General features: G+C 43.7%; 1 protein-coding gene across 1 annotated transcript in view; it reads left to right on the top strand.

Moving 5' to 3' along the window:
• The window catches only part of LOC137422284 (palmitoyltransferase ZDHHC1), an 82,914-nt gene extending 64,074 nt beyond the window's left edge, over positions 1-18,840 (top strand). The window contains exons 8-10 of the mRNA XM_078772637.1: positions 293-383; positions 2,067-2,181; positions 18,167-18,840. Of these exons, the coding sequence (XP_078628763.1) occupies positions 293-383; positions 2,067-2,181; positions 18,167-18,840 (880 nt within the window). The remainder of the gene's footprint in view (positions 1-292; positions 384-2,066; positions 2,182-18,166) is intronic.
• The last annotated feature ends 9,127 nt before the right edge of the window (positions 18,841-27,967 follow it).

Here is a 27,967-nt window from a genome sequence, read left to right on the forward strand (position 1 = left end):
CAGCAATAAGTAAGGCACATGGACTGCTGGGATGTATTTAATGGAGGCGTAATATAGCTTGTAGGAACATTAAACGTCGTGTCCCATGAGCTAGCATTAGTTCGTCAATGGTAAAGATCCACACGCCAACGATTGTAGCCCTTGCCAAAGAAACCGCTTTGGCTGAACCAATGTTCTGGATAGAGTATGGTACAAAAATGATTGAGTGTTGAGAAGTTTGCTTTAAATGGCGAGAACAGATCCTGCACAAGATAATAAAATATTGTTATAAAAGTTCACGCGTGTGCTGCAGAGACAATGACAGCAAGCAGGGGCAGAAGGTCCATTGGACGACTGGCATGAACAATATAACTCCTTTGGCCATTCCTGATTTTCCAAAGCAGGTAAGGACAAAAAGGACAGCTGGCTACTCTTTCTCCAGTAACGTCTGTGTCTGTGGGAAGGTGCAAATGTGGAAAAGGTTTGTTTTCCTGTTGCCATTGGATTAGATGGTGTGATTTTGCCTCTACAGCTTATTGAAAACGGAACTTGTACTTGTTTTGAATACAAAATCAAGGCTCGTGGAAGACCTTAGAACACTGAATGGATCAGGATGCAACAGAACAAAAGGAACAGTAGAAAGAGGATGCGAACACCAACAGGATGTTTGAAGGATAAAATAGAGCGAGATTTGGACAAATGAGGGATGTGGGGAGGAAAGAGGGGTTGGGAAGAATGCATGGGGTGATCAAGATGGATACAGAAGCAAACTCTCAGGAAGGAAAAACTGGAAATTTGGAAGGAGGTTATTGGGGTAAGGGAGGTTATCAGGGGTAGGAAAGATCATGGTTTTGGATGGGAGATGATCTGAGATGGTGATGAACAGCTTTGGTGAAGACCTGTGAGAGGGAATGAGATCGAAGAGAATGTGGAAGTTGATTGCACAGGTGGGAAAAAGTGGAACGAATGAGAAGACGTGAGCAGTGATTCTGGATTTTGGGAGTTTAACCGGAAGGGAGTGATGGTTGCTTGCACTCTGCAGAAACTTGGGGTGCGGGAGAATGTAAGGAAAGAGCAGAGGGCGCAAGACCAGAAATTAGATGGTAGAAAACAGAGACCACAGACCTGTCTGCGATGGCAAAGTGATGGGTCTATGGACTAAGCTTCATCACGGGAGATTCCAATGATCTTGAAGGCCTTGATTTCCACGGCGTCAAGCTGAGTAAGGCGTGAGGCAGGGGTGACAGCACAGAAGGGGGAGCAGTACTCTATTAAGCTGCAGATTAAAGCTTGTAGGTGGATAGGAGTCCAGGTGTGCCAAGGAAGGACACCGTACAACAGAGGATGCCCAGTCTGCGACTGGCTTTCGAGGCGAACTTTGAAATGTGGTTTGCCTAACAAAGATCATGGCTGATAGTGAGACCCAGGAGTTTAAATGACTGAACTTCCTCAAGAGGATTGTTAAGAAAATTTGATGGGAGGGTTTGCTGGACAGTCCTTTTGGAGAGAGATCGTGAGAGTGTGAGATTTGTCAGGATTTAAAGACATATTCCAGGTGTTTGACCTGCTTGTGATTTTGCCAAGGTCTGAAGAGAGGGAAGAGGTGCTGCCTGCCTATCTGAAGGATGAGGAATGTAACGACTGTGGGTGGATGCATCATAAAAACATTGCCTTAGGGCACTACAGCCTTAACAGGGAGGGGAAAGGATTCCGTTGAGAGTCACACATTGGCTACGAAAGTGGAGGAAGTCAGTAAGTGATGTGTGGAGTTGGCTTTGGATGCCATAAGCAGAGGCGTTTGAAAGCAAGGTGGTGTGCAAGACTATTTTGAAAGCTCAAGGTATGTCTGGAGAGACGGCCCTGATCTCATTTCTGACATTGAGGGCTTCCATCCATTGTTCGGAGGTCCTGATGTTCAACTGGAGTTGGTTCCAGCAAGAATTACTAATTTGGCCAAGTTGATAAACCGTGTAGTATAACCTTTCAAACTACAACTATCTAAGGAGTTTAAATTGTATAGACTAAAAATGTCACTCTCTACAAGGGCAGGTGTTGTTGGCCAAGTAAATAAGTGGTGGGTTTTGCAGATGCAGGATGAAAAGCCGCAGATGGATCCTGGAAGGAGAGAGAAACGAAGCAAGTCAAGATTCAAGAACAATATTGGTGATGATGACGGATTCACTCACAATGAGATTGCATACGGTGAGCCAAACAGTATTGTCTTCGCCAATTGAAGGTTCCATATGAAATTTTAGATATGGCGTTTGATTGTTGCATTCTCCACCGAGGAGGTTATGTTTTCACACTTGTCTGTTTGTCGGTTTGTCAATTTGTTTGTGAACAGGATATCTCAAGTTGTGGATGGATTCAGACTAGATTTGGTGGAAGTTTGGGTATGTAACAAGGACGAAATTATTCGATTTTGGTGAAGATTCGAATCTGGATCTGGATCCGAGAATTTCTTATGTGATTCTTCACCATTGAGAGATTGGGGGAAAAAACGATGTACAGTTGTGGCCAAAAATATTGGCACCCTTGCACTTTTTTCAAATAATGCACCATTTCTTCCAGAAAATTGTTGAAATGAAAACATATTTTGGTATCCCCATTTGTATTTCTTTGGTTTGCAGTGGAACAAACAAAAAAAAGCTGAAAGGATTACGGTACCACATCTTAGCTTATTCCACACAGAAATCCTAAAATGGCCCGGACAATATTATTGGCACCTTTTAGGATTTGTTAGAAATAATGAGATTTCAAGCAGGTGATTCCCCTTTACTTTGGAATTGAGCTCACCTGTGGTGAGTTGCAGGTGCCTGCAATATAAAACCACTCATTCAACCAGTTTGAATGGAGAAAAGGAGTCATTCTGCTGTTTTGTGTCACTGTGTGTACCGACCGCAATGAGCATGGAGAAAATAAAGAAAACCAGAGAATTGTCTGAGGAGGTCATACACAAGATTGTAGACAAGCATGGACAATCTCAAGGCCACAGGTCCATCTCCAGAGACCTTGATGTTCCTGTGTCCACCGTACGCAATGCTATCAGGAAGTCTAAGGCCCATGGCACTGTAGCCAACCTCCCTGGACGTGGCCGTAAGAGAAAGCTTGATTGAAGATTGCAGAGAAGGATTGTTTGAATGGTGGAGAAAACACCTCGATCAACTGCCAAACAGATTCAAGCTGACCTTCAGATACAAGGTATGACAGTTTCAATTCGCACCATCCGTCACCAACCCAATGAAAGGGGGTTCTATGGTAGGAGACCCAGGAGGACCCCACTGCTTAGAGACAGACATAAGAAAGCCTGACTGGAGTTTTCAAAAACACACCTGAACAAGCAAAAATCCTTCTGGGAGAATGTCCTGTCGACAGATTAGACCAAATTAGAACTTTTTTGTAAAGCACATCATCTCTATGTTTACAGAAAACAAAATGAAGCCTTCAAAGAAAAGAACACCTTCCCTACAGTCAAACACGGAGGTGTGGTGTGTGTTTCAGTGATGGTTTGGGGTTGCTGTGCTGCCTTTGGCACTGGGTGCCTTGAATGTGCGCATGGCATCATGAAATCAGGAGATTATTAAGGCATTTTGGAGCGCAATGTTGAATGCAGTGTCAGAAAGCTGGGTCTCCGTCGAAGGTCATGGGTCTTGCAGCAGGACAATGACCCCAAACATACTTCAAAAAGCACCCAGAAATGGTTCAAGACAAAACGCTGGACTGTTCTGAAGTGGCCAGCAATGAGTCCATATCTAAATCCCATTGAACACCTGTGGGGAGATCTGAAAACAGCAGTTTGGAGAAGGCACCCTTCAAATCTGGGAGAACTGGAGCAGTTTGCACAAGAAGAGTGGGCCAAACTGCCAGTAGAGAGGTGTAGGAAGCTCATTCATGGCTATAGGAAGCACTTGACTGCAGTTATTTTGTCCAAAGGCCGTAGTACCAAATATTAAGTCGAGGATGTCAATAATTTTGTCAATGCCATTTCTTTTTATTTTCTGATTTAAAAGGATGTATCAAGTTCTGAATCAAAAACAAAGGTTCTGTAATATCAACAGTGAAATAAAGATTTGTTGAGACCATATACTTTTGTCAATTTCAACCAATTATAAGATAAAATTGTGAGTTATTTGATAAAAGTGCAAGAGTGCCAATATTTTTGGCCACAACTGTATATAACGATATCTCAAAAAGTTGTGGCCGGATTTGGACGAAAATTGTTGGACAGGTTAGGTGTGTGACCAGAAATAATTGAATCAATTTTGGTAAAGATTCGAATCTGGATCCGGATCAGAGAATTTTTAAAGTGATTCTTCACCATTCAATGATAGGGCCAAAAACTATATATAGAGCAGGATTTCCCAAAAACGTTATGGACAGATTCGGACGAAACGTGGTGCACAGGTTGGTTGGGTGTGTGACAAGGATGGATCAATTAGATTTTGGTGAAGATTCGAATCTGAGAATTTTTTAAAATATTTTTTAAATCATTTTTTAAAACGCCAACTCGCTCAGACCAATCACCTTGCTCCCATAATCAGCAAGGTCATGGAATCAATCATCGCTTCTGACATAAAATCCTTCCTCTTCTCCAATGGCTTGATCTCGGATCATCAATTTGGATTCAGACCAGGTCACTCTACTCTGGACATGCTGCTTCTGCTGTCTCAACAATGGATGGAGGTCCTTAATGCCAAACGGGAAATCAGAGCTGTCTCCCTTGACATATCACGTGCCATCGATACGGTCTGGCACCCGGGTCTGCTCACCAAACTCTCCTCCTATGGTATCCATGGAAATCTCCACGCATGGCTTGGGAACTTCCTCTCTGGTCGTAGTCAACGTGTGGCCCTGAATGGGTTTCTCTCATCTCCCCTTCCTGTTCAGGCTGGAGTTCCCCAAGGCAGTGTTCTGGGCCCTGTGCTTTTTCTGGTCTTCATTAATGATCTCTCTGACTCTCTGGAATCCTCTCGATCTCTTTGCTGATGACTCCACTCTCTGCCGCTCCATACCTCATCCCTCAGATCGGCAGTCTGCAGCCTCCTCACTCTCTGCAGACCTTTGTTTTCTTTCTTTTCTTTCTTTTTTCTTTTTTTTTCTTTTTTTTCATACAAGATCGAGGCTCGTGAAAGAGCGAACATTAATCACACAGAAAGACAAACCGACACATAAAACAAATAACATCGGGAGCGGTAGACAAGATGGGGAGAGAGGGGGAAGGACACAAACACAATATTTGAGAGCAGGGTCCGAGAGACATGGAGACATCGAGAGATCTGTGGGAGGGAGAGGGCTTTGGGCAGGGAGGCATGGGAGGGGGGGTGGGGGTGGGAGAGGTATACAACATATGGACACTGCCAGGACTTCCAGGAAAGAAGTTGGAATTTCAAACAAGGTGGATCTGGGGTGAATTAGTGGGGGTAGAAAAGATCAAGGTTTTGGATGGGGGAAGATAAGAGATGGTGTTGAACAGCTGTTTTAAAGACCTGGAGGGAGGAGTGGGATTGAAGGGAGTGTGGGAGTTTGTTCCAGAGGCGGGAGAAAAGAGGAATGAAAGAGTGAAGGTGAGCAGAGAGCCGAGATTTCGGCAGTTTAACCATCAGAGGGTTGCTGGCAGATCTTGTGCGACCTGTAGGAATATTTGGGGGACAGAGCACAGAGAGAGCTGGGGGAGCAAGGCCGGAGAGGAGTCGGTAGAAGACAGAAAGACCACCTACCTGCCTGCGGTGAGTGAGTGAAAGGCCCTCAGAGATAGCTTCATCGCGGGAGATTTCAATGATTCTGAAAGCTTTGGTTTCAACAGCGTGAAGCCGAGCTAGGTGTGAGGCAGGAGCACCAGCCCATAGGGGAGAACAGTATTCCATTGAGCTGCGGATGAAAGCCTTGTATGTGGTGAGTAGCTCAGGTGTGCCTAGGAAGGACTTCGCACGACGGAGGATGCCCAGTCGGCGACTGGCTTTGGAGGCCAGCTTGGAAATGTGGTTTTCCCAAGAAAGATCATGGCAGATAGTGAGACCCAAAAGCTTGAGCGACAGAACTTCTTCGATTGGATTGTTGAGAAAGTAGATGGGAGGGTTGTCCAGTCGATCTTTTCGGAGAGACATAGTAAGAGTGTGAGATTTGTCAGGATTGAAAGACATGTTCCACATGTTTGACCAGTCTGTGATTTTGGCCAGGTCTTCAGAGAGTGAGGAGGCTGCAGACTGCCGATCTGAGGGAAGAGGAATGGAGCGGCAGAGAGTGGAGTCATCAGCAAAGAGACAGAGAGGATTTTCCAGAGAGTCGGAGAGATCATTGATGAAGACCAGAAAAAGCACAGGGCCCAGAACACTGCCTTGTGGAACTCCAGCCTGAACAGGAAGAGAAGATGAGAGAAACCCATTCAGGGCCACAAGTTGACTACGACTAGAGAGGAAGTCCGCCAGCCATGCGTGGAGATTTCCATTGATACCAAAAGAGGAGAGTTTGGTGAGCAGAGCTGGGTGCCAGACCGTATCGAAGGCACGTGATATGTCAAGGGAGACAGCTCTGATTTCCTGTTTGGCATTGAGGACCTCCATCCATTGTTGAGACAGCAGAAGCAGCATGTCCAGAGTAGAGTGACCTGGTCTGAAACCAAATTGATGATCAGAGATCAAGCCATTGGAGAAGAGGAAAGATTTCATATCCGAAGCAATGATGGATTCCATGACTTTGCTGATAATTGGGAGCAGGCTGATTGGTCTGTAGTTGCAAGGATCTGTTTTTGCACCTTTTTTGTGTAAAGCGGTAATGTTTGCTGATTTCCAGGATGCTGGCAGATGACCTTGAGCAAAAGATAGGGTGAAAAGAACAGAGAGAGGGTGATATAGAACGGCAGAGCAGGATTTTAGGACCCGTGGGCTGATGCCGTCTGGTCCAGTTGCAGAATCAGAGTCGAGGTTAGACAAAAACTCCTCCACCTTGTCAGGAGAGAAGGACACAGAGTCCAGGAGCAGTTGGGTTCGACTGGGAAAGGTGGGAACAGAGAGAGATGGGTTTGGGACTAAAGATTTTGAGGCAAACACAGAGTTGAGGCATTCGCCTTGTCACGTGCGATGTCAACTGTGTGGCCATTTGAGGTAAGGGAGGGGATGGAGGGGGAACAAACACCAGAAACGGATTTGACCAGACGCTACCAGGATTTGGAGGAAGGAGACAGGTTTGAGAGTTCATTCTTGAGTGAGGAGAGATCGTGCTTCCTGGCACTCCTGAGGGTAGACACACACTTGTTCCGAGCTTGGTGGAAGGATCTGAGATTGCCTTCAGTTGTATTAGCCTTCCAAGAGGCAAAGGCAAGTTGTTTCAGGGCAACTGCCTCCCCACAAGATTCAGTGTACCATGGACGGGAGGAAGGGTAAGACAACTGAAGACGAGATGGGATAAATCTGTGCATGAGAGAGAGCAGTTTGCTTTGGAAGAATTCCCAGGAAGAATTGATGTCAGAGGCAGTGGAGATGGGAGACCAATCCAGACGATTGATGGCTGCTTGAAGACCATCCCAGTCGGCTTGAGTGAAATGCCAGACTCGTCGACGCTGAGGAGGCTCTCTGAGAATGGCCAGAGAGATGTCCACTTTGACAAGCACATGATCAGAAGAACCGATTGGAGCAGAAGAAGAGCAGCAGACATTAGCAGGGAAGTTTGTCATAACCAAGTCTAGAAGAGAAGATACTCCATTGGCTGAGATACGGGTTGGGAAATTGACAGATTGTGTCAATCCCAGTGAGTCACAGAAGTCCTTTGCTGAGGTGCCATGACTGGTGAGAGAGGAACCCACACCCAACCAGGTGGCATGATGACAGTTGAAGTCAAAAAATCCTGGACCTGGACAAAATCACAGACTGGTCAAACAAGTCGAAATGTCTTTCAATCCTGACAAATGTTACACATTCACCATGTCTCTACAAAAAGATCGTCTGGAAAACCCTCCCATGTACTTTCTGTACAACCCCCTCCAAGAAGTTCTGTCACTCAAGCTTTTGGGTCTCACTATCTGCCATGATCTTTCCTGGGAAAACTACATTTCCAAGCTGGCCTCCAAAGCCAGTCGCCGACTGGGCATCATCCGTCGTGCGAAGTCCTTCCTTGGCACACCTGAACTCCTCACCACATACAAGGCTTTCATCTGCATGTCGATGGAATACTGTTCTCCCCTCTGGGCTGGTGCTCCTGCCTCACACCTAGCTCGGCTTCACGCTGTTGAAACCAAAGCGTTCAGAATCATTGGAATCTCCCGCGATGAAGCTAACTCTGAGGGCCTTTCACTCACTCACCGCAGGCAGGTTGGTGGTCTTTCTGTCTTCTACCGACTCCTCTCCGGCCTTGCTCCCCCAGCTCTCTCTGGGCTCTGTCCCCCAAATATTCCTACAGGTCGCACAAGATCTGCCTGCAACCCTCTTATGGTTAAACTGCCAAAATCAAGACTCTCTGCTCACCTTCACTCCTTCATTCCTCTTTTTTCCCGCCTCTGGAACAAACTCCCTCACTCTCCTCAATCCCACTCCACCCTCCAGGTCTTTAAAACAGCTGTTCACCACCATCTCTTATCTTCCCCCATCCAAAACCTTGATATTTTCTACCCCCGTTAATTCACCCCAGATCCACTTTTTTGAAATTCCGACTTTTTTCCTCGAAGTCCAAGCAGTGTCCATGTGTTTTATACCTCTCTCACTCGCCCCCCCCCCCCCCTTTCCCACGCCTCCTCCCCCCAAGCCCTGTCCCTCCCACAGATCTCCCAATGTCCCTGCTCTCAAATGTACTTGTGTGCTCCCCTCTCTCTCCCCATCTTGTCTCCCACTCCCTTTATCTTATGTTTTATGTGTCAGCTTGTCTTTTTGTGTTTAATGTTAGCTCTTACACGAGCCTCGATCTTGTATACAAAAAAAAAGAAAAAAAGTGATTCTTCGCCATTGAGGGATAGGGCCAAAAACACATTTCAAAAAGTTATGACAAGCTCTGACCAAACTTGGTGGATGAGTTGGTTAGGTGACATGAACAAGTCGATCAGATTTTGGTTCAGGTCCGGATGCAGATCCGGCCTATCAGTGGGATACAAAACGTAAACTGTTCAGCCTGGCGGAGGTATGCTCTCTACTGAGTGTCGTGCTAGTTTTTCATGCCTTTCATGTAAAGTCTTGTAATAAGCAGAATGAAGTTTTGTTTCCTGTCATCTTTGCTGATGTTTCGGATGTTGGCCCTTTATCTTTTCCTCCGACCAAAATGCTAGCTTCACTTTGCTTCCCACAAAAGTCGGTATGTCTTTTCTCAACACTCAGATGATAAAACTTATTGTTCCTAAAATAATGTTGCTCGTTGAAGAGAGAAAATTCTGTTGGATACTCAGTTCACCAATAGGCACATTTGCTGCTTCATTGTTGCATCATTATCGAGGGAAGCATTGTTCTAACTTGATGATGATGACGAGATAAGACCCCTCGCTTCACTCATGGGAAGAGAGCAATGCTATAGATATAGATTTACGTATGCTTTAAAAGGCGGTGTATAATCAGATATACTGTTTGACAGGACGAAATATTACTGTCATCTGAATAAAATGGTAATGTTGAAAGAAAAAGTATTGAATACGGCAAGTGTTTTCTGAGTTTCATCGATGTGAGAAAACGGGATTGAATGAGATTCACCATTATTATAAATGAAGAATATGAAGGAGGGAGAATCACCATCTGTCGTCACCTTGCTCAACTATTTCATACTATTTTTGCAGATTGCCGAACATCTGATTGATAACTCTCTCATAACTGGGGAGAGTGTGGGGAGATGGCATGAGATAATTGCCTATACATGTGGAATAGCGTAAGGGGTTTAACCACTGACCCCTGGTGAAGGGAAGGGGTATTGCCAGTGGGAAACAATGCCAACTCGCTCTTTATATAGAGCAGGATTAGACCACTTGGTCTAGTGGGTATGACTAGTTTCAATAAAAAGATGAAGAACAATACAAATTCTCTTGAGCTCAGATTTTAATGTAGAAAAGGTCTAAAGTTTCTTAGCCCTCTTTCCGTCTTCTACCGACTCCTCTCCGGCCTTGCTCCCCCAGCTCTCTCTGGGCTCTGTCCCCCAAATATTCTGACAGGTCGCACAAGATCTGCCTGCAACCCTCTTATGGTTAAACTACCAAAATCAAGACTCTCTGCTCACCTTCACTCCTTCATTCCTCTTTTCTCCCGCCTCTGGAACAAACTCCCTCACTCTCTTCAATCCCACTCCACCCTCCAGGTCTTTAAAACAGCTGTTCACCACCATCTCTTATCTTCCCCCATCCAAAACCTTGATCTTTTCTACCCCGGCTAATTTCACCCCAAATCCACTTTTTAAAAATCCCAACTTCTTTCCTGGAAGTCCTTGGTGTCCTTGTGTTTTATACCTCTACCCCCCCCCCCCCTTCCCACGCCTCCTCCCCCCAAGCCCTCTCCCTCCCACACTTCTCCCTGCTCTCAAATGTTGTGATTGTGTGCTTCCCCTTCTCTCCCCATCTTGTCTTCCGCTCCCTCTTTTTATATATTTTGTTTGTCTGGTTGATTTGTTTGTGAAATAAATGTTAGCTCTTTCACGAGCCTCGATTCAGTATACAAAAAAAAAAAAAAAAAAAGGTTTGTGTTTGCTTGGAGATATGATACAGAATTAGCCATTAAGTCAAGAATAAGGTTAGCCCAGAGTATGTCGAGACAATAGTTGGTATCATAAAGCACAGAAACATTTGAATATCTGTAAACACAAAACGAGTTTATAAAGCCTATATCAGAGAGGTATTAATGTATGGAAGCAAAATGTTGGGAATGTGGATTTGCGATGTGAAACGATTTGAAAAAGCAAAGATAAGAATGACAAGTACAGATACATTCAAAGTATACCGCCCCCACGCCAAATAAATAAACAAGTACAGATACATTCAAAGTATACCGCCCCCATGCCAAATAAATAAACAAGTACAGATACATTCAAAGTATACCGCCCCCATGCCAAATAAATAAACAAGTACAGATACATTCAAAGTATACCGCCCCCACGCCAAATAAATAAACAAGTACAGATACATTCAAAGTATACCGCCCCCATGCCAAATAAATAAACAAGTACAGATACATTCAAAGTATACCGCCCCCACGCCAAATAAATAAACAAGTACAGATACATTCAAAGTATACCGCCCCCATGCCAAATAAATAAACAAGTACAGATACATTCAAAGTATACCGCCCCCACGCCAAATAAATAAACAAGTACAGATACATTCAAAGTATACCGCCCCCACGCCAAATAAATAAACAAGTACAGATACATTCAAAGTATACCGCCCCCACGCCAAATAAATAAACAAGTACAGATACATTCAAAGTATACCGCCCCCATGCCAAATAAATAAATAACATATCCTCTGGTGCGAGGCATTGCCGGGGCGCCTTAGGTGCCTCGCGATGCTGCCGTGTAGCACATAGAGACAGTATTAATAATAATAATAATGCATTTATTTTGTATAGCGCTTTTCAGGAAGCCCAAAGACGCTTTGACAGAGTGCAAAACATAATGCATAGCAAAACATAAAAACAATTGCAAAAAAGAAGAATCAATAGGGAAATATTCAAAGCACAAAGGAGGGAGAAGGAGAGGAGATAGTCAGGGGTTAAATGCTGTGGGTTGAATGTTGAATGCAGTGTTGAACAGGTGGGTCTTGAGTGATGTTTTGAATGTGGTGAGTGAGGAGGAGTCTCTGATGGTGTGAGGTAGTGAGTTCCAGAGGGTGGGAGCAGCGATGGAGAAGGCCCTGTCCCCCCAGGATCTAAATTTGGTCCGGATGGGGTGGGGGGGGGGGGGGGGTCAGGAGGTTGGTACCAGCAGAGCGGAGGTTGCGGGTGGGAGTGTGTCTGGAGAGGAGGTCAGCCAGGTAGGATGGGGCCAGGTTATGGAGGGCTTTGTAGGTCAAGAGGAGGATTTTGTATTGGATTCTCTGGGGGGTGGGGAGCCAGTGAAGCTTGTAAAGGACGGGGGTGATGTGGTCACGGGTCCGGGAATGGGTGAGTAGACGGGCAGCGGAGTTCTGAATGTATTGGAGTTTATTGGTGATTGTTGAGGGTGAACCATAAAGGAGGCTATTGCAGTAGTCCAGACGGGAAGTGATGAAGGCGTGGATGAGGGTTTCTGCAGCCACGGAGGAGAGGGATGGACGAAGACGGGCGATGTTTTTCAGGTGAAAGAAGGCTGTATTTGTGATCTGTTTAGTGTATTTGTCGAAGGAGAGGGTTTGGTCAAAGATGATGCCAAGATTCCGGATGTGAGGGGAGGTGGATACTGGGATACCGTCGATGTTGAGGGCAAAGTTATGGGTGGATTTTGTGAGCGTTTTTGGGCCAATGATGATTATTTCAGATTTATCACAGTTAAGTTTGAGGAAGTTGATTTGAAGCCAGGATTTTATTTCAGTGATTGAGAGAGAGAAGTGTTCAATGATTGATTGATTAATTGCATAATTAAAATAAATAAATAATAACCGTAAAATAATTAATTTCTTAATCAATTGGCTAATGGCATACCGAAACCACCAGTATTTCATCAGAAGCTGTAGCTTTTTGAAAATTAATTAAATAATTAATTAATCGAAAAAATAATGAATCGATTAATTGATTAATCAATACATCATTAATCGTTAATTGATGAATCAATAAATCAAAAATATCCTTTATAGCCAAATCACTTTTTTTTTTTTTTTTTTTTTTTTTTGTATACAAGATCGAGGCTCGTGAAAGAGCGAACATTAATCACACAGAAAGACAAACAGACACATAAAACAAATAACATCGGGAGCGGTAGACAAGATGGGGAGAGAGGGGGAAGGACACAAACACAACATTTGAGAGCAGGGACCGAGAGACATGGAGACATCGAGAGATCTGTGGGAGGGAGAGGGCTTTGGGGGGGAGGCATGTGAAGGGGGGGGAGGCATGTGAAGGGGGGGAGGCATGTGAAGGGGGGGGGGTGGGAGAGGTATAAACATATGGACACTGCCAGGATTTCCAGGAAATAAGTTGGAATTTCAAACAAGGTGGATCTGGGGTGAATTAGTGGGGGTAGAAAAGATCAAGGTTATGGATGGGGGAAGATAAGAGATGGTGGTGAACAGCTGTTTTAAAGACCTGGAGGGAGGAGAGGGATTGAAGGGAGTGTGGGAGTTTGTTCCACAGGCGGGAGAAAAGAGGAATGAAAGAGTGAAGGTGAGCAGAGAGCCGAGATTTCGGCAGTTTAACCATCAGAGGGTTGCTGGCAGATCTTGTGCGACCTGTAGGAATATTTGGGGGACAGAGCACAGAGAGAGCTGGGGGAGCAAGGCCGGAGAGGAGTCGGTAGAAGACAGAAAGACCACCTACCTGCCTGCGGTGAGTGAGTGAAAGGCTGTCATGTCCAAAGGCCATGGTCACTGTCATGTCCAAATATCAGCTTCCCAGGTCAAAAGGTGCATGAGATATTGCCCAGAGGAGAAAGAAAGTAAATAAGTGATTGGTAATTAAAATAAATAAACAATCGTAAAATAATTAAATTATTTAAGGGCTTGGCTAATAACATACCTACACCACCACCGTGTCATCCGAATCTGTGAATTAAAAAAAATTAATCAATGATGTAATTAATCAAATAATTCAATAATTAATTGATTAATCAATAAATCAAAAATACCCTTTACAGCCAAATCACTTGGTCATTGTTGTTTCCAAATATCAGCTTCCTAACTCAAAGGATGGCTGAGATATCACCTGGACAAACAAACAAACGGAGTGAAAACTGAGTACTCCCTTTCAGCGTGCGTCATTTCCAGGCCCCATTCAGTGCCCGGCGATGATGTCATGCAGCGCCTGGAGATGGAATAGCGAAGGAGCGGTGTACAATAATCTTCTTACTATAATTCACCAAATGTCCGTCTGTCTGTCCGTTCGAAGGTACCGTAAAAACTGCTGAACCGATCGCAAAGATATTTTTGGTGGATAATCCTGGGATCCCCAGGAGTAAAATAGGCTATTTAGTTTTCCCAATTTCAGCTTTAGTCTCCAGCATTCTCAGGATTGGACTCCTGCATAACATTCGCGTTTGCATGACGTTCATTGTGACGTCTTCTTACGTCGAGCAACGGTACCCACCCTACGGGCGGGGCTTCAATTGGGAGGCCCAAATGAAAAGGCTAAATATCAGAAATTTAAGCCTTTTTTTCTTTTAAACGATTTATAGAAACAGCCGTTAAATCAATCAATCAATAAAATATAAATTCAATCAAAATATAGAAATACCCGACACAAACAACAACTTGCATTTTAAGGCCATTTTCCCTGCTAGAGCGGGGGTTAGCCTTGCGGTCCCCATGACAATCTTCTCCATTTTGCCCTATTTTCTGCATCTCCCCTTGTTAACCCCCTTGCCCGCATTTCTTCTTCCACCACCTTTAGCCAAGTTTCTCGGTCTTCCCCGTCCTCTACTTCCTTCTACATTCATTTCCATCACTCTTCTCAACCAGTCACTTTCATCCTTCCTCTACACATGACCAAACCATCTCAACCTGTTCCTCTTCACAGCATCAATCACAGGCTCTATTCCCATCATCTTTCGCAATTCATCATTTGTCTTCCTCTCTCTCAACGATACTCCGCACATCCACCGAACCATTCGCATTTCCACCCTTTCCAGCCTGCGTTGCTGCTCTACGTTCATTTCCCATGCCTCGCTCCCATAAATCATAACACTTCTCACACATGCAGCATACACCTTTCCCTTCAGCTTCAACGACACTCCCCTCCTCATCAGCATGCCACTCAGTTCCCGAAACTTCTTCCATGCACATCTCGCTCCAGCAACCGTTGCCGAGTCTGATCCACCTTCTCCATTCAGCATGTCTCCGAGGTAGCAAAATGTTTTCACACCTTCCAGCTTCACGCCATCTCCAATATCCAACTCAACATTTCCTCCATCTGCAGCTCCCTCTGTGCACACCTTACATTTGAATGTAGCTGCCACACTGGTTAATGACCCTCTCAGACCACTACATTTTTGATGAACCCACTCAGCGCACATTATACATTGAATGGAGTTCACTCCGACACCCTTCCTGCACACAGCACATGGCCACTTCCCAGTTCTTTCCACCTCACCACATGCTTTACCACTTGCCATCACCTTCGTCTTTCCTATATTCACCTTCAGACCTTTTGTCTCCATACATTCCTTCCACTTGTTCATCTTTTCCTTCAGTCCATCCATACTTTCCGCAATCAACACCAGATCATCTGCATACAACAACTCCCACGGTAAACCCTCCTTTACGTTCTGAGGCAGCACCTCCATCACAGCTAAAAATAGTAGTGGACTTAGTACCGACCCCTCATGCACTCCGACCTTCACCTCAAACTCACCACTGTTCCCGTCCTTCGTCCTTACAGCTGTGTGCGCTCTTTTGTACATTGCCATCACTCCTCTGATCAACCATTCCTCCACTCCTAACTTTCCCAATGCCCATGTCAATACTTCACGTGGAACCTTATCGAATGCTTTCTCTAGATCATCAAATCCAAGAAACAACTTCTTCCTCTTCTCCATGTACTTCTCCTGCAACTGCCTCACAATAAAGAGCGCGTCTGTCGTTCCTCTTCCTGGCATAAATCCAAACTGCATTTCGTCGATGTTCACCTTCTTCCTTATCCTCCTCTCCAACACCCTTTCCAATACCTTCATTCCATGCTCCAATATCTTTATCGCTCGGTACGAGCCACACTCCGGAGGGTCACCTTTCCCCTTGTTTAGAGGGACGAGGGTACTCAGTTCCCAATTCACTGGAATGCGGCCTTCTTTCACCACCAGATTACAGATCTCAGATCCAAATTGTTGCGGTTTTCCAAAGCCCGTTCCCTTACAAAGGGGAGATTAAGCCCCTTTTTCTCCTTGGGTCTTTGAAACCGTGAGACTGAGTCGCAACTTCCGGGCAGACGTGGAAATGGGTCTCGGGACAATTTCGCACGTACCTTGAGTACCCATGCCGCAGCGGAAGCGGGGATCGAGTCTCGCACGAACCACGCATAATTGAGTACACCCGAGCGGATGGCGTACCACGTGACCCGTGCTGTTACCTTGCTAACTGAACCCAATTAGAGCGATCTAATTCGTACCATGCTAAGTCAATGATGGAAAACACAAGACTGTCGAATCAGAAGAAATAACAGGTTTATTTACACTATTTACAATGATTGGTAGAAGAAGAGACACAGGGCAGGCTTAATCAGTCTTACTTATTACCCAGACAATGGGCCCACTTACACACACAGGGAGATGGAGGAAGGATGTTCGCACGCCGAACGCGCCTGCTTCGGTCGCTCCAGGAACAGCTCACCCAGCGTGGCCCTCTGGCGGTCACAGCACGTATCCCGGCGAAGGCAGGCAGGCGGGAAAATCCTCGCGGCGCGTATATCGGCAAAGGCAGGCAGGCGGGAAAATACGCGCGTCTGTGGCCCGGCGCCGGTCTCTCTTTACAGCGCGATTAATACTGCAGATTAATACTGCAGATTAATTAATTTAGATTTAGATGCGCGGGAAGCAGGGCAGGTTTGTATATGCGCGTCTCCTCTCGTAACTTCAGCTCATCACTCAACGCTCAAATCCAGGTGGGAACTCAACTGATGACTCACGTATTCTGCCAACTCCAGCTCATAGCTGAGAACTCAACTAGAAATACCATAGACATATTCATAACGAGAAATACCCGATGAATGAATGAATGAATGAATGAATGAATGATCGTTTTAAGGCCATTTTCCCTGCTAGAGCGGGGGTTACCCTTGCGGGCACCATGACAATCATGGTTCCCTGTTTGAGGCAATGTTTTTATGGCTGGATGCCCTTGCTGACGCCAACCCTTAGTCGCCTCTTACGATGTGCAGGGATACAGTGTACCTATTCTAAACCGGGGTACACACCGGGATCATTCATCCCAGCAAGCTGGTACTCAATTTGCCGACCTCGGAAGGATGACAGGCTGAGTCAACCCCCCTGGCGTTAATTCAGCGATCGACCGGGATTCGAACCCAGGACCCTAGGATCCCAAGCCGGCACCCTAACCGCTAAGCCAACACCAGGGTTATATAGATATTATATAGCTGGTATTACATAGAAATTCAAATAGAAATTGCTTTAATCAATTAAAGCCGTTAACAGCCGTTAATAGTAAGATTCTAAAGATACTGTTTAGATTTTGATGATTTGCGTGTGATATGATTCAACGGATGTTTATATGAATCGTTTAAAATAAAATAAAACCTTCAATTTCTGATATTTTGCCATCGCCATATGCAGATTCGCCACGGACCCACGATCGATGTTTCTCTACATGAACGTACCCGTTTGTTTGCGAACAGGTACGTTTTTCATGGAAGTCCTTCACGAACTTGCTGTCCATGTCTGACATGCGACTCAAGGTGCTACAGGAATGTGGAATTTATTGGTTTCACGCTTTAGCATTCACCGTATCTGCATTGCCTGTTTGCTTCTGGCCTCCCACCCGTGTATAGCACGGGTATTTCTCTAGTATGGATTAATGTACTGTCTCTGAAAGAAAGAATTTCGATCTCAGAAATCAGGAAGAGATTTTAAAAAATCAATACTAGTGAAGAATAACTTTGGAAGAGAAAACATGGTTGTTATGGTCATGTGCAACGAAGGTTCGAAGAGGAAGCTGTAAAGAAAGCTGAGAGGATATCCTAAAAGGTAATGGATTGAAAAATGTTAACAAAGATGTGGAATTTTTCCATTTTGATGAAACTGATGCAAAGGAAAAATCCTGTATGGATGAATGGTTACATTTGATGAACCCCCTGAAATAAGGATGAAAATGCTCGTTTGGCTGAAGTACCATCCATTACTTCCACACTAATTATCATTCTATTCTTGTTTGTAAAACTCGAATTTGCAATTGGTGTGCTACTGACTTCATATAAATGTTAATTGTTGTCTGAGATGGTGCTTTCTGTTCAGAAGTAAGTGGTCTGTATGTAATTATTAAAATAACTTTCTGTAGATTCATCATATCATCCAGCAATTCGCGAAAACCTATTACGGCATTTACTAATCTACTTTGAACATTAATGTCTCATTCTTGAGCATAATTGTCCAATTCCCTTTTCAGATTACAGAAAAATAACCCAGAAACATCACTACAACAACACGGGCCTTCCATATGACCAAATGGAAGCACGTCCCTTGCCATCCATCAGGCTGGCAGATGGGATGTCTGCTCCCCAGCCATTGGGTGCCATGAAATATCCCTGGAGTTTTGTGCAAGCAGTTGGACCTCCAGCAGAGTACAACTCAGACTCCGCAGAATCTATGAATGAGATACCTGTAGTGAATACAAGAATGGGCGGTAAAGACCATAATTATGACACTAGGGTCACTTTTGCACATCATGTAAGCCACCAGCCCACCAAACCGACTGGGAATGTGGGTAGGTTTTACAATGGAAAACAATCAATTCATTATTGCAGGTCGGAAATGTGGCCCAGGTCAGAGTTGAGACATTCTGCCTCGAATGAAACAAATTTGAATGGCCAGCTCGACCAAAGAGGTTACTTTGAGCGCAGTGATCACGGCATGTGCGTCAAGATGGAACTACACACAGTGCCAGAGACGAACTCGAATACATCGATGGGACCTGTGCTGGGATTGTCCCAGCAGAACCTCATTTCATACACAGATAAAGCTCAGGGAACAGAGTTATCACACGTGAACAAGCCACATCGGACCAAACATAAAGGTCCTTCATCTGTGACAAGGCAAAGCCTAGAAATGGCAAAGAAGTGATTTTTAACGAAGCAAAAGTAAGTGACAGATGTTTCTGGCATTAAGACCTCGCTGGATATAGATATGATAAGGAAAACTTATACGTCGTGTCTATTTATTCCCTTTCTCTTGATACTGCAGCAAGATCCTGAATGAAGGTTTTGGAGTGAGTTGGACATGGCACCAGAAATATAAGATTTCCTCAATGAGATGTGGATACTTAACTTTCCACTTGCATTCCTCATTTGCTTCTTGTCTGTGGATGATCACCATTTCGAAATTCCCATCCTGTACTCCTCGTCACATAAGCATTGCAAGAAAAAGTTAATGATTCTGATAACTGTACTTTGCTCATTTTTTCCCGAGTTTACGAGTTTAAGTTTGATCATTCTAGAAAGATTTGAAGAGGACGCATTAAGACAGTGTTCATCAAGTGTTAAAAACTTGCGTTTATCTTGATCACCACCAAGGGAGTTACCATACAACAATCATAGAAGTTAATTTACAGCATTTCATGGTGATTGATGTGGACTATTCCAAGCTAGTGCGGTTTTTGGCCTCCATGATGTTTAAACTTTCCAATGACATTGCAAAGCTCTCCATCCCAACACAACACGTCCATTTGAGAAGCTTTTGACATAAAGTCGATGCAGTTCAGGGACATTGACGTTCTGAAATATATATTTTTTCAGCAGATCTCATCTTGGCAATTGAAGTTAAGCATTGCATCGTTAGCTGATTGTCTCGTGTCCGGTATGTCTGTCTAGGTGGGAACAAATATCACAAATGACGCTCTTCAAACCTCACCGGTTAAAATTTGTCTTGCTCTCTCAATCCTAACCCAATTCTCATCTCCTGCCCTCGAATCACCCTTTGTCAGGTGTTTTAGTCGCTCGAGGACAATTATACTCCAGCCCTTCAACAATGGTATCGGCTATTGATCTTGCACCAAATCAATTGATACATTTCATGAAGATGCTTTGTGTTTGCGTAGATAATACAATGAGCTAATTTTTCGATTCATGATGCAGGACTAACGAATTTAATTTACATTGTTTTTCGGCCCACTGCATATTCAACTTGTTAATCGGTGTCTCTGTGCTTTGAATCGGAGAGCCAGTAGGCCATCAAGTGGTGATAGTTGCATTTTGTCCCGTATGCAATTGTTTTCTTTTCAACGCGATGTAATTTCTTTCACAATCTTTCTTCCTGCGTTTATCACCGGTTATCGTCTTCCAAATGAGGCTTCATTTTGTGATCCCATTTGTGCTGATGTTTAACTGCCTTGTGGAAATAAAACATAAATGTTATAAAATATTTTAAAAAGATATTTCCAAATTAAATGTAGCTATTGAGCAGTGGTGTATCTAAAATAAAATGTTGCAAAATTATATATATATTTATTTTTGATGTTTTTTTTATTTGACAACAATTTGATTTTGATTTTGACAAACAATTGTTTTTTTGATTTGACAAACAATTTGATTTTGATTTTGACAAACAATTGTTTTTTTGATTTGACAAACAATTTGATTTTGACAAACAATTGTTTTTTTGATTTGACAAACAATTTGATTTTGATTTTGACAAACAATTGTTTTTTTGATTTGACAAACAATTTGATTTTGATTTTGACAAACAATTGTTTTTTTGATTTGACGAACAATTTGATTTTGATTTTGACAAACAATTGTTTTTTTTATTTGACGAACAATTTGATTTTGATTTTGACAAACAATTGTTTTTTTGATTTGACGAACATTTTGATTTTGACAAACAATTGTTTTTTTGATTTGACGAACAATTTGATTTTGATTTTGACAAACAATTGATTTTTTGATTTGACAAACAATTTGATTTTGATTTTGACAAACAATTGTTTTTTTGATTTGACAAACAATTTGATTTTGATTTTGACAAACAATTGTTTTTTTGATTTGACAAACAATTTGATTTTGATTTTGACAAACAATTGTTTTTTTGATTTGACGAACAATTTGATTTTGATTTTGACAAACAATTGTTTTTTTGATTTGACGAACAATTTGATTTTGATTTTGATTTTGACAAACAATTGATTTTTTTGATTTGACAAACAATTTGATTTTGATTTTGACAAACAATTGTTTTTTTGATTTGACAAACAATTTGATTTTGATTTTGACAAACAATTGTTTTTTTGATTTGACAAACAATTTGATTTTGATTTTGACAAACAATTGTTTTTTTGATTTGACGAACAATTTGATTTTGATTTTGACAAACAATTGATTTTTTTCCTCTCCAAAAGGAGCGATTCTAAACAAGGCCAACAATGTTTATTTTTCTTTGTCTGTTTATGTTTGTTGACTTTATTTCTTGTAGTCAGATGACATTATTTGTTTTGCATATACAAGTGGCATAAAAATGATCTATGAAACAGACACTCAAGTACAACTTGTGCCAAATCCCAATATGAAGGTATATATGTATATGTGTGATATAATGCTTTTTTGGTGCTTATTGGATAATTTTGAGCATTTCGTTTGTAGAACATTTTGAAAGTCCCTCGTATCTTCTCTTCAAATATCAATTTGTTTTATTTTTACACCGTTTTTTAAATTTATTTCCTGGTTGCTGATTTCCAGAAGATATTCCAAAAAGTCCAGTCTCATGTTCATTTAAACATTGCTGAACAAGTGTTATGAACAAAAGGTTAATGATATCATTTTGTACTTATTTTATGAAGACTGTCATCCAAACTGATTCTGGAAGTTGTTTTGTTGCTTTCCCTTGTTCGAGCATATTGAAATTGTTGAATTCCTAATTGGCTTAATGGCCACTGAAACATTTTGTATGAAGTGTGACTAATAAAGCATTGAAAGCACCAAATAAAAGTACAGTTTTGGTTTATGTTGTTTAATGGTCCTCCTGTGGCCCTCAATTGATTTGAACCTGTGCAACTGTTGCTAAATTGTGCAAGCCTTGAATGAATGAATGAACGTACGATATAGTTTTCTTTATGCAATTCAAATTTCCTCCTTAAATTGAGCAATCTTCTTTTAACAATATATTTAAGACAGAGATTGTTCGGAGCAATTCAATATGTTGATTCCATATTTTGTTTTGTTTTGTTTTTTTGGGGGGGTTTTCATGATGTGCGAAATAAAATGGTTTGCACTGATGAACGTACTTGATTACTTTTCTTTTTGCACAAGAGCATTATTTATATATTTGATCGTCGATACATAATGCTTAGAAATCGAACACTTCGTCATTTTTTCTATAAACTATCAAAATGAGGAACTTTAATGCAGGAAGAGGCCATTTGGCCCATCATGGCTTTGCTACATTAGCAATGCTATTAATTCAATCGAGATCAGTTCATTTACTTAATTTATCATCTATGTGAGTTAGAGAAGATGGAGTGGGGAAGGGAGGAGAAAAATGGTGGGGAAAGCACAGGGATATCACCAGATCGATAATATCGTATATGGGTGTGGGCGGAGTGACGTCACTTCCGCTTAGTAACGGCGTCACGTGCCCTCGAGCGATGAAAACAATCACGCCGCGTGCTTGCAGTGTGTGTGTGCTTTGTGCTTGCAGACTTGCGCAGGAAAGTGCTAGATTTTGTGTGGTTGCAACGGTTTAACTTACGAATTTCGTCACATACTACTGGCCACTTATATTAACATATCTTACAACTATTTTGACAATCTTCCAAGCGAAGCTAAAGAGAGATACGAGACCAAATTATCGGCAATTGGCCTTGCAATTTGTCCGTACCGGTTACCGGCAAGTGCGTGGATCAACGACCCGACGGCCTGGCTGGATGTTCAGTTCGCGGATGTGTACATGTGTTAGCCATTAGGGTTTAAACCCCATGACTCAATTGAGTATAACATCTGAAATTATATATCGTGCTTCTGAAAACTGATTTGAACTCAGCTGCAGGCAGAGGCGAGTGGACAAAATGTGGTTTCGAGGCTCGAGGTACAGGGTGGATCCTTAGCCCAGTAAACAAGTCCTTGAATGTATGTGCCAAACAGTAGATAATATGCTCGCGACCCACGTATAGGGAAAACATGTCGCCAAACGCCTTCTTCGCAAAGGGAATAATTAATTATATATCTTTGTAGTTTCTAGTATGTCTCCTAAAAACAAAGACGTAACCAACCTCGGGAGAAATATAGACATTACATATCCTCGATTGTTATTGTATTCAGCACGTGTATCCAATCATTCATCTACCATTTAGCCTAGTGTATGAGAATATTTTCTTCGACCTGCGCTCGGGTCTGATATGTTTAGATAAAGAGCCAAAAAAGCTCAGCCCATCCAATGCTTACATCTGTTTGTCTAAGTTTGGCCTTCTGTAGGAAGGGACAATGGGAGGTGTTGTCGTTATGGCCCAGGTTTTGCTATGTCTTTAGCGCAGATTCTTGTCTGATATTTTGCTATAAATGAAATGCCTTTTTGCTCATTTTTCAGCGAGTGCCTTGAGAAATTGCCCGCTGCGTGTTAGGCGGTGCATTCTCGAGCCTTGCTCCACACTGTGTGTTTGTAATCGATCCCATTAAACATTGTTGCTCTGATTCTTCTTCTTCTTCCTTCCCATGAGGTCTTCGACCGACAATTTTGGTGTCAGGAGTGGGATCATCCAAGTGTGCAGACGAGGTGGATCCTCACGTTCCAGGTCGGGAAGGAGGCCTGCCGGCACCTAATTTGGGTAAGCAATTTTTGCACATCGAAATTGAAGCCTCCTGCCTTGCTTTGGACGTGTGGACCTCTGTCGGCTGTACCACCTGGCTTGCATTCCGAACCATATTTAGTTTAAACCAGAGCAGCAGTGGGTAATGAATCGATTATACAGGGCGCCCGAGATAAGGAGGGATATCCCTCAGGTAAGCTTCCTGCGTGGGAAGCAGGTAGACCCATATGTGGGTGATAGATAATAGGTGTTAAGTTACTCCGGCGTGAGAACTGCGTTTAAGGTTAGGGATCGGGGGGCGACCCGATCTTAGGACTACCAGGAGGGACTAGCCCAAGAAAGGTAGGACGATGAGTATTTTAAGTTAAGCTACGCACTGGATGTGTTGGAGTGAGCACAGGTATTTGTGTATAAGGGAATGAATGATCTGTCATTGCAGCGTGTATTTGTGTTTATTGTGTGTGTGTCATTGATGTGTGTCATGGATTGACAAGGGGTTCCCCAAATTGCCTACGGGCGTTGGGCAATCCGGATGAGTAAAATTGGCAGGGAATAATGAGTATGTTATGGAGAGCATGTGTAGACAGGGCTTTAAAACAAGTGTTCAATTACATCCCCACATTAACGGCTCTCCAAATGTAGTAAGGGAGAATGGGAGTGAAAGTCAAAAATGATAGGCTGTCAACCGACTGGGTGTTTATTCAACGGTATGGCCGGGGCTTGTATTTGGCCGACTTGGGATGGCAGAATGCGTTGAATGAAGGCAAGAATGACATGTGATGCTGACGTGAGTCCAATCGGAAGGATGGATGGTTATGGTTTCACCCGGTCCGTTTATCTGTCTGTCTGTCTGTCTGTGAATGGAAATTGAACTGGACTTCGACAGAAGGCAGGTGGGTGGTCACCTGCTGTGAATTGTGGTGGAACATTTGTGACGTCCCCTAATACGAGAGGACGAATTGGTTTGTAAATGTGTTGTGCAGGTACTTTCTCTGTAGGTAGCTAAATTCTACCTGGGATAAGTTCAGGTGGAGAGGGGAGTTGTCTCTGATGCCTTGCTCCACGGGGCAGGAATATTGTTGTCAAGTCTCATGTAACCTTGGTTAACGTATATCTACGGACAAGAGCTGCACTTTATTTTAGTAAGTGACTGGGAAAGTTTGTTTTAAAAGGTGCCAGCGGAGTTGTTTAGAGTTATGGAGGTCACAACTCGCTGGAACCTCTTTGTTTATGTTTGGCTGACTTACATTGGCTAGTGTATGAGAAAAGGGGGACTGAAAATGCTTTGATTTTTTCGTGGATTGCCCATTGGGCATGTTTAGGATTTAATAGAGTGGTGGAGTTCTGTGAAATATAATGACGTTGTCTTATGGACACTTTGTGAGTGACTAGACACGTGCCTGAAAGGGGAAATTGTATTCATAACTCATGTGGGTTGTGTCTGAAGAAAAGGTTTAAAAGGAAGTGAGAAGAAGGTCATGGAAAGTGCAAAGATGATTAAATTGGAAAGTCGAATCAGATGGATTACTTGTCAATGACAGGTGACTGCAGGAATTGATGAGAAAGTGGAGGAAAAGGTTATAAAAGTTGATGGAAAAGACAAGAAATAAAAAAAGTGGTTAGTTATGGACTGTTGTTTTGTGATAAGAAGGTGATTGGGGGCTGGTGAAGATTGGATCACGGCTCTGCAGACCAAGTGAACAGAACTCCACCAGGTATATGGGAATCACATCAATTAAATTATTGCTCAAAGGGAGGTGATAGAGCAAAATGAAGAAGATTGTCATGTGGACCGCAAGGCTAACCTCCGCTCTTGCAGGGAAATGGCTTTGGGAGGCTAGTTGTTGTTTTTGGTAGACTCTAGGTTCTAAAACCTGAGGCAAAATGCATAGGAGGGTAAAATTGGTGATTGCGAATGGAGATTAGTTAGAGAACTTGGAGACGATTTCGTTATTTTTCAGATAATTTTTCCAGTGGGTTTATACTGGTGTGAAATTCGCGTATCTAGGAAGGAAGGGAAAAAATGTCCAGGTATTGATAGGATAACAGTGAAATTTTGAAGTGAAGTGAAGGATAACAGTGAAGTGTTAGTGTGTTTGTTGCGATTTTTGGGAATGGCAGGGTACTGTCGTACATGGATAATTGACTATGCGTTACTAGCAAAACCTCTATATGAGGCGACGAAAAACGACCAGCCACGGATGGTGAACTGGACGGACAGTCGAATACGCTGCTACGAAGGACTCAAACGAGCCCTGATAACGGCCCCAACCTTAGGCCTTCCCGATTATAAAAAGGCCTTCACACTTTTCACCCATGCAGTAGGGGGATTCGCGCAATCCATGTTAACTCAGACTCATGGAGATAGGGAACGTCCGGTAGCCTATTTCAGCAAAAAGCGTGATGCGGTAGAACAAGGCTTTCCGCTGTGTTTACAAGCCGTGGCGGCTGCCCGATACGCAGTTGAGCGGACGGCCGACATAGTTATGGGACATCCGGTCCTTTTACAGGTACCGCATTGCGTCCATACACTACTACAACAGCGAAACACACAGCATCTCACAGCCACTCGACTGATGCAATACGAAACGGCATTAATTATGGCACCCAACGTGACGGTGATGCGGTGTACCATTCTTAACCCAGCGACACTTTTGCCAACAAAGGAGGAGGGAATCCCGCACGTTTGCACGGACGTGGTCCAATTAATATCAACAGTAAAGCCTGACTTACAGGACACTCCGCTACAGGAGGCCGATCACACCTATTACGTCGATGGTTCAGCCAAACGGGCTTGGGACGGATCCCTGTTATCTGGGTACGCAGTATGCTCGGATACGGAGACGGTCGAAAGCGGCCGCCTCCCGCCCACCTGGTCAGCACAACAAGCTGAACTGTACGCACTCACGAGAGCGTGCGAAGTAAGCGAGGAAAAAGCAGTGACAATTTATACAGACTCGGCATACGCACACGGAGTGGTCCACGACAAAGGGGCCATATGGAAAATGAGAGGGTTCCTCACTTCAGCGGGAGCACTCATTAAAAATGGGGACTTAGTGCGAAATCTGCTTCATAGTATTATGCTTCCACGTGAAATAGCTGTAGTTAAATGCCGAGGTCACCAGCGTACAGACGACGCTGTGGCCCGTGGAAACGCCCGAGCCGACGAAGCAGCAGCACTAGCGGCAAACCAACAAGTTGGGTATAATATGCCAGTAGTTACGCGCAAACAGGGTGCTAAAGCGACTGCCCAGACAGACGTTCCGACATCCGCACCTACAGAGTTCGATGTAATACAATTACAAGCCGCGGCCTCAAACGTAGAACATCAAGATTGGATTAAATTGGGAGCTCAGCGCCCCGCAGAAGGACAAATGTGGACGATTAATGACAAACCCGTGGCACCGCGAGCTTTATTACCATGGTTGGCACGCATGGCGCATCAAAATGGCCATGTGTGCCATAGGGGGGTGATGAGGCAGGTCACTTCCACCTGGGCAGCACCAGGCCTTTCGACTGTGGTTACCATGGTCTGTCGCTCGTGCGCTATATGTCAACGGTATCAGCGCCAGTGGATATGGCAGCCCTTGAATTACCTATCATGGATGACATGCTTCTAAAGTTTTGCATAGGTTTGTCCCATGTGGCACGCAGCATACATGAACGCGTTCGGGAGGCCCTGCCGGAGCCAGCAAGCAAGCCTATCCACACCTTCGAGGCAGGAGATTACGTGCTGGTGAAGCATTTCACCCGTAAGACTGCGCTCGAACCAAGGTGGACGGGGCCATACCAAGTTCTTCTGATCACACCAACAGCGGTGTTTTGTGAGGGCAAGTCGTCCTGGGTACATGCCACACATTGTAAGTTGGCCATACCCACAAACACAGACACCTCAAACGCACCACCACAGATCGAGGATGCTGCACCACCGCCTGTTAGGGGTGGCAATCACACTTAGTTTAATATACTGCTTTGCCAGCACTGGGGACATGAGGGCATGGGCGAACACGGAGACATATGCATATGGCGACCAAACCGTTAAGGTCTACCGGCAGAGAGTTATCTGGGGTCAGAGGATAAATATACCCTGCTGCCATGTGAAGGAAGACGTATGGACACGGATAATGTGGAGGGCGTTGTACACAGACTCACATGGAAGGAAGACAGGTTTTGCTGCCCTCAGTCGTCTGAAGCAAGCGCCACGACAAGGCAGCGCACCAATAGTAAACATGGCCAGGCCAGGTTACAAATGGGGAAAGGACTCGAACAATTTAACCACGCATGTATTACTGAACAGCGGCACTACTCTGATACTACAATGTGAATTCATGACGTCACAGACCCCCTACGACTATAGGCCACCATGCATCTCATACATATTAATTCCGCACCGACGGATCGAAAGCAAGAAAAAGCCAAAGGAAAATACGTATTGGACAGTGACCCGTGCAATGGCGA

Source organism: Myxine glutinosa, chromosome 2, assembly GCF_964187855.1.
Source record: "Myxine glutinosa chromosome 2, kmMyxGlut1.1, whole genome shotgun sequence".
Lineage (NCBI taxonomy): Eukaryota > Metazoa > Chordata > Myxini > Myxiniformes > Myxinidae > Myxine > Myxine glutinosa.